Source organism: Crocuta crocuta, unplaced genomic scaffold (assembly GCF_008692635.1).
Source record: "Crocuta crocuta isolate KB4526 unplaced genomic scaffold, BGI_CrCroc_1.0 scaffold214, whole genome shotgun sequence".
Taxonomy (NCBI): domain Eukaryota; kingdom Metazoa; phylum Chordata; class Mammalia; order Carnivora; family Hyaenidae; genus Crocuta; species Crocuta crocuta.
The window spans coordinates 1241028-1255955 of NW_027529999.1; the positions used below are offsets into that span (position 1 = coordinate 1241028).

Below are 14928 nucleotides of genomic sequence, written 5' to 3' on the forward strand. Positions count from 1 at the left end.
CCTTGTTCTCCCCTCCCCCCACCGCCCCTCCCCCCTTTATCTTTGCCACCTATAGTTTAGAAGCTTATTCAGTGTGTTTACCTAAAGAAGGAAACACCTTGTAAGGTCTTCATAGCTTGTTTCAGGGCCCTTTGAAACGACTTCAACCACAATAAACAACTTGGTCTCCATGTCTCTTTGTTCTCATAGGACTGAATTTTAGCTTCATTTTGAATTTTATAAATTTCCATTTTTAGCAAGCATCCCAAAGCTGTTTTGTCTTAGTGACACATTGTGTCATTTTGTAGCATGTATCAGCTCTGGGTTTTGAAAATATGTGACTCAGAACAGCAGTGCAACTATATTTTTATGTGGTGTCAGTTCAGTCAAATTAATATTATTGGGTGGTAAACAGGCAGCCCTGTTAATAAAATCCTTGAATTGATTCTCCTAGCTGTATTCTGGCCCATGTTCTCCATGCTCTTCCCTCTCCCTGCCTGCCCCTAGCCTGACCTCAGCATGTACCCCCTGCTAGCAGCTGGACACCTACACGGGGAGGTAGTGATGGTCAGATGAGGGGTTTGGGAGACCCTGCTTCAGGCACTGCGCCGTCTTTTCTCAGGTAGGCAGAAGAGCCATCCTCTTGACTAAACGAGGGACAGCTTGCTGCTCATAACCGAGAGGACGTCTAGAATATTAGACAACACAGGGCTTTTGAATTATTGTTTCGAATACACTGTTTCACACTTGTCCTTGATCTTAACCTTATCTTGTAGAAATGACTTTAGATAGGAGTTAATTGAAGCCTGGAAAGATTGTTATGATGTGGGTAGTACATTTAATGATAGGTGAGGTTTGAAGGGTTTCTTGGGATAAATGCTGTCTTTTTCCTCCTGGAGTTGAGATCCCAGGAGCCCCTCTGCAGAGAATATGGTTCACAGTGCCTTTCCCTGAGGTTGTCAAGCAAATCCTGGGTGGGATCAAATGAGTACCCTTGTTTCTTTTCTTTTCTTAAATATAATTTATTGTCAAATTGGCTTCTGTGCCACACTCAGTGCTCGTCCCAACGAGTGCCCTCCTCAGTGCCCATCACCCACTTTTCCCTCTCCTCCGGCCCCCATCAATCCTCAGTTTGTTCTCTGTATTTAAGAGTCTCTTACGATTTGCCTCCCTCCCTCTCTGTTTGTAACTTTTTCCCCCTTCCCCTCCTCCATGGTCCTCTGTTAAGTTTCTTAAGATCCACATGAGTGAAAACATATGGAATCTGTCTTTCTCAGACTTATTTCACTTAGCATAATATCCTCCAGTTCCATCCACATTGCTGCAATTGGCAAGATTTCATTCTTTTTCATTGCCAAGTAGTATTCCATTGTATAGATAAACCACATCTTCTTTATCTGTGCCCTTGCTTCTACTTGCTTTTCACAGTTGGGGGCAAGCACTGTGGCTTTTGAGTCCAGAGCCGTGTTCAGGTCACATAATCATAGGTCGTTGCCCTTCAGCATGCTGGTCTTATCAATTTAAAATATATGAAAAATAGCTAACATCATTCTCATTTGATGGAATATACTTTTTCTGGCTTAAAAAAAGAATGGGCGGGGAGAAAACAGGGGTCATTGGCTCTGAACCCTGATGATTAAAGGTAAGTGGATGTTTAATCTCAGCCACTCGATTATAGTCATGTCTTTGTCAATATGTGAAAGTAAACAGTTGTGTTTAACGTGAGTGTACAGTTCAAGATGCTAACTCGAAACTTTTTCCTTCTCTATTTTGAATGATAGGTGCGTTCTATGGATGAACTGAATCATGATTTTCAAGCACTTGCTCTGGAGGGAAGAGCGATGGGAGAGGTAAGTGAACTGGTGTGTCAGAAAACTGGGCCTGTTTTTAAGGGAAGCTTGGAGCTGTCTTCCATCAAATGTGTCCGAATCTAGTCTCCAGAAGTATGTGCTTGCTTTTCCTTGTTGCCATCCTCATGATAGGAATGGGATATTGCAGAATTTTGCCAAAATGATTTCATTATAAGAAGAGCGTTAACCTTAGCCTAATGTCTTAAAAGTAAAGCAAAGCAACCAAAACATGAGCACAAATTATTGATCATTATATTAACCAGTCCGTTGTAATTGAGGCTTTAAAGTTTTACAAAATACTTTTATATGCATCACATGTCCTTCCTTTTGCCTCATTTCCACTTGTCAGGTTCTTTTCACAGCGGAAGGGAGTCTCAGATTGGCTGCTAATCAGAACATGTTGATAACCTATTTTTAGAGTAGGTTGAGGAGGTTGTTTAGAGCTCCATTGTGGAGAGAAAGTTGTTAAGATTTCTAGTGCAATAATTCCAGAAGGTAGAGGTGTCAGTCAGCTATCCCTTACGTACAAAGAATTAAGAAACAAGAATTTTGGCTTGTTTATCATCTTTAAAATTTGCGAAAACAAAATGTCCTGTCATCTGTACATTGATAGGGAAGGTTGCCATAATTCTAAAAGAAATGGCAGTATAAAGCACAGCCGACTTCTGTTGACAATTGGAGTGTATTGGTGATAAGGTAGAACATACAGTTTGAATTAAGAGCCAAAGGTGTCACAGGTTCTCAAGCTGGGGGCATTTGCTTGTGGTTCTCTTGTTCTAGAGCTTAACCTTAGGTTTATTTTTTATTTTATTTTATTTTTTTTCTGTTTTACTTTTTGCATTTCTAATATTTAAAAGCTCCCACATCTATTTTAATGTTTTAAAGGAGGGAGAATAGCTGTATACTGGATTCTCTTTTATACCATTCATTAAAAACATTTGTTCTTTGACATAGCAAATATTCTTTGATCCAGGCACTGTGCTACGTTCTGAGGATTCAGAATCAAGATACTTCTTCTCCTGATGTATAGCAGATATTCATAGACTGCCTTTGTGGTTAGGCATTAGTTAAACTCTTCTGGTGTTTTGGTTCTGAGAGTCTTGCTTCCTGTGTTACAAGATTTTGTTTCTAGCTTCTGTGAATCATCTTGTGATCAGAGTCCCAGTGTCCTGTCATCTTGGATTCATGGGTTTTGGGCCTGTTCTTGGTTTTCTTCTAGAGCTTTAAGTTAGGTAGGTGGCTTTATGTCTCCTGTGTCTGCCTAATATTAAAACAGTGCACATTAATACATTCTCTATGGTTAATGGGGAAGAGATTTTTCTCAGTTGTTTGGAGCAAAATTTAAACAGAAAGTTAATAACAGATGAATCAGATATTAAGTATAGATGGGAAAACATGTTTATCTTGTTCCCCACTCCTGTGATTTAAGCCTGGTCCACTCTAGCAGAAATCGAATCCCAGATTTTAAAAATTAATTACACAAAGTAAAATAATGCTCTTTGCTGTTTTGTACACTATATAATCTCTAAAGGCTTAAGTCTGTCTAATTGAAGAAATAGTGAACAGAATCGAAAAGAAAGTTAACTTTATTTAAATGATGACTAAACTATACATATGTGTGTGCGCGCGCGCACACACACACACACACACACACACACACACACACACTTTTTATTTTGACAGAGAGAGAAGGGAAGAGAGAATACCAAGCAGGCTCCACATTGTCAGTGCAGAACCTGGTATGGGACTTATACTCATGAACCTGTGAGTTCATGACCTGAGCTGAAAACAAGAGTCAGATGCTTAACTGGCAGCCACCCAGATGCCCTGACAAAAATATTTTCTAATTAATTTTTCCCTTCCAAAAATGCCTTTCCCCCTACCCACGGTTTCCAAACCTCACCGTTCATATTTTGGTTAGAAATATTATTTTTTTGGTATCTGTATATTCACACCTGGACGTAGGCATATGGAGATAACCAAAATGTATTCCAGCAGTTACGCGGGGTCACCCTTCTTCACTCCTTGTGATGTATTCATAGAGTCCTAGGAACTGCCGTTTGTGACAGCGTGCCAACACAGGTGCTCAGGACTCTGCGCGCGGTGTCTCGTCAGTAACTCTGTTGGGACGGAGCTCTTCTCCAGGTAGAGAAAAAGGCTGAGAGAGATGAGTTAGTTTGCCCAGGGGCATGTATGTAGTAAGCGTTGAAGCTGGGATTCTGCGCCGGCTTCTTCTCCAAAGCATGTTCCCTTAGAGTAAATGAAGCCAATGCTTGTAAAGTAATTGGTGGTAAAAATCTCATTTTAGTAAGCTGTGTAAAAATTGATGTTTTGGGGGAGGATTTAAAAAAAAAATTAATATATGTTTCTCCCAAAATACAGATATTGAAGTAATTTTTTTTTTTTTTAAAGTAGATTCTGCCCTCAGTGTGGGGCTCTCACTCATGACCCTAGGATCAAGAGTTGCAAACCTTACTGACTGGGCAAGCCAGGTGCCCCTGTGTTTTGAAAGCATAACACATTGGCCAGGCACAATGTGGACAAACTAATTACAGCAAGTGACGTTTCTATACTCAAGGAGCTCCGGAGCTAGTTGAGGAAGCAGAGAATACACTTGATGACAGAAGGAATGCACAGTGTTTCCTATATATGTTTCAGGTTTAGAGAAAGGAGTGATGAGTATTGCTCGGACAGTTTGTGATTACCCTAATGGAAGAGTATAAGACTTGGGGATTGTCTTCTGGTTTATTTAGTTTGGGTCTGGACAGGTACAAGATGGGAGAATGTTTTTTGCAGTGTTACAAAGGAGATTGGCAAAAGAGAATTGAAGAATTAAAAGCTTCTAATATAAAATAAAGCTACAGCTTCTAATTAGTTTAACCACATTAAATTTCCTTCCCTTTAAGCAATGAAAGAGAGGGAATGTGTATAAATATAGTCTTCACCCAAATAAACACTGAAATTTCAAGTAAATTGCATTGATTTTTTCAGCCAGGCACTGTATTTTTGTTCTAGTTATTTTGTGTGTTTTGTGTGTGTGTGCACGTGCGCTTGCACTTGTGTTGAGTCCTCATAACAGTAAACAATACCTCATTTTGGTAAGCGAAAATGAGTCCTAGTTCCTTATATTACAAATGTTATGAATTGTTAGAATTGAAAGAGAATTGGTTCCATTAAGAGTAAGTGATCTCTAGTAAAGTTAATACTTCTTGGCTCTTGTTAACATTTGTTTTCATCAAAGCCAATACTAGGCTTCTCAAAATTTACAGCAATTTTTTAGAAATCTTGGTAAGAAGTGGCTACTTAAAACATCACCTCAAACCTTGCTGGCTGTCTGAAGTACAGCTGTTAAGCTGAAAGATCACAATACAGGTACTTTACTTACCTCTTACTCTAGAGAGTCAACACAAAAAGGAAAATAGTAAAGTGAATGTCTTAGGATTAGGCCACAACTTACTTTCAAATATTTCATCTACTCTCCTTGCTTGCCACTTCCATTCAACTTAAAGATCTAGTCCTGAAAAGTTGAAAGGCACATATTGGAGCAGTTTCTTAAATTTACACATGAGAAACTTAGGCTGTTGGTTGAGTATTCAGGCTCAGATCTTTGTAGTATTGAGGAAGGCTCACTAACTTAGGGTTCCTAGGCTTGGTGTCTATGTTGGTTTGGTTTCTGATCTTGTATAATTTACTTGCTTCACCTGTAAGAGGACAGCAGTGTTCCTACTTTTTATGTCTTAAAGAATGATGGATTTGACAAGGAGAGAGCTGTTGACAGAAAAGGCACCTTGTTTTGCATAATTGGTTTTCTAAAAACTGAGCACTTTTTTTCTGTTTAAGATTCCTTAAACATATAGAAAACTTGACCATTTTCAGGGATGTTGAGATAGTAGTGATTATTTCTGGAATAAATGGAACGTATTTAGATATGTGTTCCTTCATCTTTGTTTTAGAAAGCTGAAACATAGAACAAAGCATACACAAGTTTGTAAATCCGAGGAAGCAGATCTGGGAGGTGCTCTTGTGTGTGGAGTTCTAATGAGAATCCTGTCATGTTCCCTGGAAGTAGAATAAGGTGAGATAGATTTAAAATATAGCTGCAAAAGCACTCTCCACAATAGCCAAAACATGGAAAGAGCCTAAGTGTCCATCAACAGATGAATGGATCAAGAAGATGTGGTTTATCTATACCATGGAATACTACATGGCAATGAGAAACAATGAAATCTGGCCTTGTGTAGCAACATGGATGGACCTTGAGGGTGTTATGCTGAGCGAAATAAGTCAGGCAGAGAAGGACAAATATCATATGTTTGCACGTATAGGAGGATTAGGAGGAACTTGACGGAGGAACAAGGGGGAGAAGAAGGGCAGAAATGGTGGGGGAAAGGGAGAGAAGCAAACCATGAGAGACTCTTGAATGCTGACAAAAACTGAGGACTGATGGATGTGGGGGGAGGGGGGATGGGCATGGAGGAGGACACTTGTGGGGATGAGCACTGAGTGTTATGTGGAAACTAATTTGACAATAAACTATTAAAAAAAAATAAAATATAGCTGCAGATTCTTTTTTTTTCTTAAAATTTTTTTAAAAAATGTTTATTTTTGAAAGAGAGAGCACAAGTTGGGGAGGGGCAGAGAGAGAGAGAGAGAGGGAGACAGGGGATCGGAAGAGGGCTCTGCACTGTCAGCACAGAGCCCAATATGGGACTCGAACTCACAAGCCGTGAGATCATGACCTGATCCGAAGTCACTTAATTGACTGAGCCACCCAGGCGCCCCTAAGATAGAGCTGTAGATTGTTATTGGACATTACATAGGAATTCTATCAGTAAGGGTAAAATAGCAAAATGGCTAGTAAAGGGAGGAATTTGGTAGTGATTTAGAGCGCCAGAGAGCCATTCACCCAAAGAAAGTTATAACTTGGTGGGATAGAGTGTGCTCTGGACCAGAACCCTGAAGCCGCAGTCCAGCCTTGGCTCACACATTCATCTTCTTTGGACTTTGGTGGCCTTTTTTCCATCTGTAAGACAAAAATGTTGGACTAGTTTCCCAGGACTCTTTCAAATCTTTAAGATTTTGGAGTTTGCCCTCATTTCTGTATCTTTAAAAAGATAGAAAATAGGAATAGTGCCACTTTTTCTAGGATATGCCAGAGGGCATCTAGAAATGTCTTTTTAGAGTTACTTCCCTTTTGTGATGTAGAGATTGTGTAACTTTTCATTGAGTTTTCTAAGTGACTCATTCACCAGTCTGCAGTTGTCTAAGGTATTGAAGTGCCTGTTCCTAAGGGCTCATGGGTGGTAATTCTGAAATCAAGGCAAGTGGAAGCGTTATGTGGTTACCAAGTCTATTAAATTCCTTTCCACATCTTTCCATCTTGGCAAACAAAATGGCTCATAGAACTGGATGCTTTTTGGTAGCTAAAAGTACTTTTAGGATTCACAGCCCAAGAACTACCGTACACTGGTAGTTTCTTGCAATTAGAGTCCGATAAGAGTAACTCAGTTGACTCCAAAATTGACAGAATTTGGAAAGGAGATATATTGTATGCCAGCAGAATTATGCACCCTTTCTTGCAGAAGGGAAGAAAAATTAATAAAGTCTCTGGCGTATTACTATAAAAACACCTGACCAAATAATGCAGTGAATCCCCTTTCCCCCCAAAATGTAGCTTTTGAGTACAGAGGGGAATGGTAAGACTGCCTGGTTCCTTTAACCTTGTATTAATACCATTTGGTTGTTGGGCATTTTTGGCATCTTGCTATGAGAATGTTTCCTAATAGTTAGCGAGACCAAGTAACCTGGAGGTATGAGATCTTAGTTCATAACTCTCCTGTATTAGGTTAGTGACTGTGTGTTAGAAATGATGTCAGTGACCTTTTTAAGATATTGCTTGGGGGAGTTCCTGGGATCTCGTAATAGTTTTGGGACTGGACGTTTTGAAGAACAAGTAGAAAAAGGGGTCTTTCTAACATTGAGAATGTGGGTACATCTGACATTTGGAACCTGGCTTTCAATTCTGTCCCACCACTTTGAGACCTGTTTGGAACCTCATGCATTCCATTATCTGCCTTCTGTCCTGTATTGGGAAGAATAGACAGACCTATCACTGTATATCCTTTGCAGCGGGATGCAGCTTATCCACATACTGCTTAGTCTGTCTTCATTAAATCTCTCCCCCTTTATCCTCCATTGGTTGAAACATTTTCATTTTTGCCATGCACATCACTATGCTTTATTTGAGGGTAGGCCAACTAAATAACTACAATAATGCATTAACACTTTTCAAGATATTTTGACATTGATTTCATTGCTTATGTGAATCTCAGAACAGATTTTGGGAGATAATAGTACCATTTTTCTACATGAGGAAAATGAGTCCTAAGGTCAAGTGATTCCAGCTAAGTGATGAGTTATCAGGTTGTGGGTTTGAATGTCAGAGAAGTTCTATTTCAGTAGGCTCTAGGAATAATAATAGCTGCAGTACATTGACCGTATGTAATTTCCCAGGTACTATGCTAACTACTTCGTATACATTACAGTCTTCACAGCGGTCCTACAGTATCACGATGCCCTCCTATAGACCAGGCAAAAAGGGATTAGAGAGGTTAGCATGATCATGAACCAGCTGTTTGAATTCATACCTCTGTCACTCCAAATCTTGTTGTTTTTTTCTGTTGTTCATTTCTTCATGTCCAGAGTCTATCCATTATTTAACTTCACTTATCAGCTCCTCTATAAAACTTTTTATGCTCTTACTAACCAGAATCTATGGAGAGGAATTCAAGTAGCAAGTAATTTGTGTCATTCTTATGGCTCTAATTTATTTCCTATGTAGTGATTTGTGTATAACGATTTTCTTTTCCCTGCTCATAAGTTTGTTTAGGGCAGAGGCTTCAGCTTAATAACATTGTAGACAGTGGCTGCCCATATATTGTGTTGAATGAGTCTTACAAAATAAATATATTTTTTTCTAAGCATGGCTTCCTCTTTATTTTCTCTTTTACTCTAGAAGCTGATATTGTTCTCCCTGCAAGGGACCTTAGTTCAATTCAGTAAATAAATTTATTACCTGTATTCTTTATTCAGATTACTTTTCTGTCCTGAGGGATGTGGGGTTGTGAAGGGGAGGATGAGGAACTGACAAAACTAAAAAGCCTCTATTCATTCATCCTTCTCTGCATATTTTTACATTTTCAAACTCTTTTATTACTTTTTTTTTTATTTTGCAAAGAGTAGTGCACAAGATGAATAGTGAATCAGCAATGCTGTTATCATCCAAGTTGAATCCGATATAAGGGATTTATTATAAAGGATCTTTTGTTTAGTATAGTTGTAAGTAGATCAGTGGGACACCTTCTCTGGGTTATCTGCGGGGGCGTGGAAATACCCTCATGACATCATCTACACAACCAGATGTAATCGTATTTAGAAAACAGGAATTACTCTTGTTGTATTTCTTGTTCAAGTGTGTATTAAACAGTATTGTGTGTAATTCTCTCTTCTTTACTGATGAGGAGCCAGAATTAACCAAATCCGTTGTTTCTTGATTAATACATTCTGTGATTCTCATTATAGCAAAGCACGTAGAGGCAATTGTTTATTTTCTGTATGGGTCTTCCTGGTATATATACATAGTAGCCGTATCTATGAAGTTTTCATCTCCTGGAGTGCTTGAGAAAGGGAACTTGCATGTCTGGCACACTGAGATCATTGTCCTGTCAATTTAATAATTTAAAATACCCTAAGGCTGACTTGGTGTGTGGGTGGGTTTAAGTAGTTGCTCCCATCTTGAGGCAAAGGACTCTTTCTCCTCTCTTAGTCGAGCTGTTTCCTGCTTTGGGGATATGAAGTGGGCAGGTCATGAAGCAAACTAGATGTTTTCATGGTTTTATTCATGAACTTATTAGCAGCTTTTCTATGTGATCTGGGGGCTTATCTTTTGCACATTGGGCTCTTAGGTACCACTGCAGGAAATTACTTAGATAATTATTAAGTTTAGACCTAGTGTAACATGTATGTGGTTATGTTACAGGACAAACCATATAGTTTATACATGTACAAAAACAAATTATCTCATTTATAGGTAACCTAAATAACATAGTCCTCTGTTTCCTTACCTGCTGTCCCTTTATCCCGCAGAACAGCCTAGTTCACCCTGGGCATTTCATTTTCTGAACACATTTACTGTCAAACTGTCAAGTTTTACGAAGATAGCGAGAAAAGTTTCGTTTGGCTCTGTTCTGATAATTTGAAGGGGGAAGGTGTAAAGAATTTTACTTTCAGTGGATTTGGGAGGGGGGTGTGCAGTGGAGAAAGGGTTAGTGTGGAGCTCGCCCCAGGGTAATTTGTCACAAAAGAACATGGGGATTGATGTGTAACAGTATCTCTGAATTTTTTTAATGAAAGTATTCTTTCATTTCATGGATGAAGTTGCTAACAGTGATTGTGCTCTTTGTGTGGTAAGGGGCCACTGTGCTCCTTTGAAGGGCGTGCACTGTGGAGTTTGGGAGCCGTCCGCTGAAGAACTGACTGCACTTGTGCTAACTTGTGGCCGTCCTAAAATTTAAGAGCTACCAAATTCTTATGTCTGCTTGATTCGTCTTTTTGTTCATACTGTTCCCTAGGAAGCAATGCACCATGGATCTTCAGGGCAACCTGAAAACTTTACCCATTGGACTTGTGAACTTATGGAAGGCCATATTCGCACATACTTGGGCCTGTTGCCCGACTCTACAGAATAGATTTCTCATTAAAAGAATTTCAGTGATTGACTGGCTTGTATATTTAGTGACTTCATTCTTGCTTGTCATAATGGGCTTTGAAATTACATGGTTTTCTTCATGCTTTGAAAGCAGAGAAGCATCAGTTTGTATCTTGCCCCATTTCCACAGGTCCCCTCCTTACCCTTTCATGCCTAATTTATTGCAGTGACCTCTTTGCTGAGCCTCCTGGCATCCATTTAACTTTCCCTTCCGCTTCCCCCATTTTATGGAGAAATATCAGATTAATTTTCTGAACTTAATTTTTGTGATGTTCCTTCCTATTATTGCCTTTTGGCGTAGAGCCTCACTTGTCACGGGACGAGTGGGCTTTTCCACTCTCCACCTCTCCTGCTGCTTCCCCCTGTTGCTGGCCAGACTCCTTTCTTCCTGGTGGGCACCTGCCCACGTGCTTTCCTCTCTGTCTTTGCTCCTGGTCGAGAGTCCTTCTCACTGTCTTCTTGCTCTGAACTCTCGTATGGGAATCCTGACCAGTCCTGTCCCAGGTTGGTGTTCCTTTCTTCATCTGTAGGAGGTTGTGAAGTTTAACAGTCTGAAGCACACTATTAGTGTGCTTATCTTTTTTATTTAAAAGGTTTTTAAATAGTTTATTTTTGAGACAAAGAGAGACAGAGCATGAGTGGGGGAGGGGCAGAGCGAGAGGGAGACCGGGAATCCGAGACAGGCTCCAGACTCTGAGCTGTCAGCACAGAGCCCAACATGGGGCTTGAACCCACGAACCGTGAGATCATGACCTAAGCGAAAGTCGGACACTTAACCGACTGAGCCACCCAGGCGCCCCTAGTGTGCTATTCTTAAAATGAATGCCTGGTGGCTGTATCACTCTGATTCCTGATAGGCTTTTCTTTTTAGTTTTTTCTTTCAGGGTGAAGAAGAGTGTCTTTTGCTACCTTTGTTTCCAGTAGTGGCCACAACAGGCTGTGCCTGTTCGAGCAGTGCTTTACCTTTTGACATCAGTACTTCAGATGCTGAAAGTTTCAAAATTTTTCAGTAGCCAGAAGAGCAATAGTGGTTTTCCAGATGTGGGAGAGATCAACTTCCCTCTTACTGACCAGGCCTAAGTGGTCTGTGTCATTTCATCCTTAGTGGCAGAAGTGTTTCTAAAGGACATTCAGTGTAACTATTGACATTACTTATGAAAAGGGCTTAATAGCCGGAAAATATTTTTCAAAAACCTGTTAATTTTATATACTGCATAATTATAATTATGCAAAAAAATCCTTCTTTTTAAAAACAGTCCATTAGATTTCAACCAAAAGAGCTATTTACTTAAGAGACCATTCATGTGGAAATTTGTTTTCAGTGGTAAGCATCTTGATGCATCGATGGGTAGTTTTAGGCGGTAATTCCTAGGTGCCAGGTTTTGAATCTGCCTGGTAGAGAGATGTGACAAAATTATAGCAGATGTTGATTCTTAGTTTTTTTGTGATATGAATGAAATGAATCAGTCAAAAATATTTTAACATTTAAAAATGATCTTTACATATAAGTATTGAGTAACAGATTAAAGAGAATGGAGAGCACTTCCTTAATTAGTAGCTAGATCAACAGGAAGTGTGAACTGAGAAGATCCTGTTCTTAAACTGGAAGGGAAAATGAAGAGGAAAACACCACCTTCTTTATACTTACTGTTAATTAAAAAAAGTAACTGGCTGTGAGAAAACCATTGAACACGTTCAATGTTCCTTATTTAGGCGGTAGGTTTCAAAGCGGATTAGATGTTATTATCTGCTTGCTTAAAAATATTTGAAATGTACGTTGTGAGCACTCCTTAAAGTTGCCACTAACTTTTGTTACTGTGAGATTATGTTGAAACCAAGATTGTCTGCTTAAAAGAAAATGCCTTATTTGTAGTGAATTCCATACCACTATAATCTCAATTTTTATTTATTAGAAAATCAGTTCTAAGTCATAATAAAAGTCGATTTTGTAATAAGTCATTCATAATCTCACTACACCAGCAAGCACCTGTTTGAGTTTTTATTTTCCTTTCCAGTCTGATCTGGAAGGGAAGGTGCACCAGAAGCGGTCTTTACCCGTGCAGTGTCTTTTACTTTGAAAAGTGAAATGTTCTTTTGTAAACATCACCTAGAGTCCTTAAGGCTGTTTTGGATGAACTTCTATTGTTGTGCCACAGCTACCTTGCTCCTCATTGTTTTGCTCTTATACTTTGAATGTAGGGTTTTTGTTTTTTTTTCTTTTGACTTCTAGTCTTTTTGTTGTTGAGATATATTCTCAGGAATGAACATGATGCTTGATGTATATATATTTTCTGAACTCTTTCCATAAGAATTATCTTAACAGTGAATGAATGGATATATCCTTTAAAAAAAGTTTTATAGAGTATATCAATGTATAATTTTATACTTAAACTGTTTCTTGTGAAAGCTTTTTAAATGAGTTTTGAGTGTAGTTCATAGTATTTATTACGAAAGCACTTGGTGTAGTATCTTTCTTGATGTCACTATAGCCCTGTATGGTCTGGAGTGGGGGTGAGTAGGCAGGGCATTAAGATTTTGAGAAGGGATTTCTGAAAATTATACAATTTTCACACATCAGAACTCTGCCTAAAACATGTGACTGTCAGTGGTTACTAATTATACTTGTTTATTTCGGTCAGTTCTGAGTGGTCCTTTCTCTGAGTTGATGTCAAATTCTTTTAATGCAATGAGAATGTAATGAGAATATGTACTAAGAGATTAAAAAATTGGGGGCGGGATCCTGTATCTTACCACCTGTTTAAAATATCAAGTATTTAACTCCTGCATTGGTTACGTTCCAGTGATGAAACTCAGCTTGTGCTGGAAGTTTGCATTGCCAAGTAACATGATCAAACCTGATCATGCCTGTAGGGCTGCAGTGTGCAGCCCTGTGACTGCTACTCCTTAAGAAGCCTAATTCTGCCCTGAGAGGCAGACAGTGTTGAGTCTGTGAGCACTTATCTGACATTTTATTCCTTTTGAATGCAGAGTGCTTGTTGGAGTGTGCATGAGTATCGAGAAAACCTCAGGTACTCAGAAAACCTCACGGACACTTACCTGTGCAGATACTAGTGATGGTGTAATCAGTTGTGTCCAGTCCCTAATAATTGTCTTGCCTCTTAGTTTCAGCAGAGCTGTAATGATGGCTCTTTTTGCGGTGTTTTGTTAGGGCTCTTAATTTTATGGAGTTACGCAGACTTGGGCTGGGTGATGCTGTGCTCACAGCTGCTAGCTGAGTACCTAGGAGCATCTCACTGGCTAGCCACTGGTAGTGTGAGAGTTACCACTTTGTTCTTCAGTCATAGTGGCAGCCGATTTTTTGAGTGCTTGCTCAGAGTTCAGCACTGTACTCCTTTTTTGCACAGATCTCATTTAATGTTCGTAATAGTTCATTTTATAGGTGAGAAAACTGAGGCCGAGAGTGGTTAAATTCACAGAATTGGGATTCAAAACCAGGTCGGTTTTTAAAAGTGATTTCAGGGCACCGTGGAGGTTTTAGTACTTACTGTATTATTTATTTCTTAAAATAAGGAGCCTGATGTTCTCAGCACTTTACTGTCTCCTGCTCTGTTTAAAGGGCTCTTAGTGGGGGCTAATGTTGTGATTGATTGTGCAAGTGTGGCTTTGTGTGTTGTTTCTTTTGTTAGATGATAAAAGAAGAAAGGTGTTTCCAAACAAAATTTAGAGGTTTTCCAAGTGGCTAACATTGCTTGTAAACCGTGCTTGATTTCTCTTTTGTTCTCCAGAAGCCTCATGAATATGCTTACTGATTTCTTTACTTTCTGTAAGTCTTTTCTTTTATAAACCTGTGGTTCAAACTGGGATAAACAGTGGTTCCCCCCCCCCGCCCCCCCAAAGATTTGAGAACTCACACATTTGGGGGGTTGGGGCAACTAGGAATCCCATTTAATGGGACAATACAGGGAAGGGTACAAAGTCTGCTGGGACCTCCCAGGTCCTGGTTCTCAGCAGGTCTTGAATGGGATTTTGATTACTAACTCAGAGGTGATTGGATTATAGGATTGACCTACACTAACCAGAACCACAAGAGACTTCTGTATGAAAACCAAAATACAGTTTACTAATTTATAAGGAGAAGTAATAACTCTCAAGTGGACAGGATAATTGTGTTCAGTGATCAGCATGCCTGGCTGGAGGGAGCCAAGTTCTCATACCAAGTTTGCTTGCTAAGCAGAGTGTGAGCCAGGGAAGCTACTTAGATGTTTTTAGTGGCTGCTGTAATCAGGCTGCCATCTAGCTTGATGCATTAATTGCTTTCATGAGGGTAGACTTGTTTGTTCATCATATGCCCTCTCCCTAAATGTGCCACCT

The 14928-nt window shown here is 39.4% G+C and overlaps 1 protein-coding gene across 1 annotated transcript in view; it reads left to right on the top strand.

The window, feature by feature from the left end:
• The window catches only part of PUM1 (pumilio RNA binding family member 1), a 126839-nt gene that overhangs the window by 37338 nt on the left and 74573 nt on the right, over positions 1-14928 (top strand). The window contains exon 3 of the mRNA XM_077763553.1: positions 1761-1829. Coding sequence (XP_077619679.1) covers positions 1761-1829 — 69 coding nt within the window. The remainder of the gene's footprint in view (positions 1-1760; positions 1830-14928) is intronic.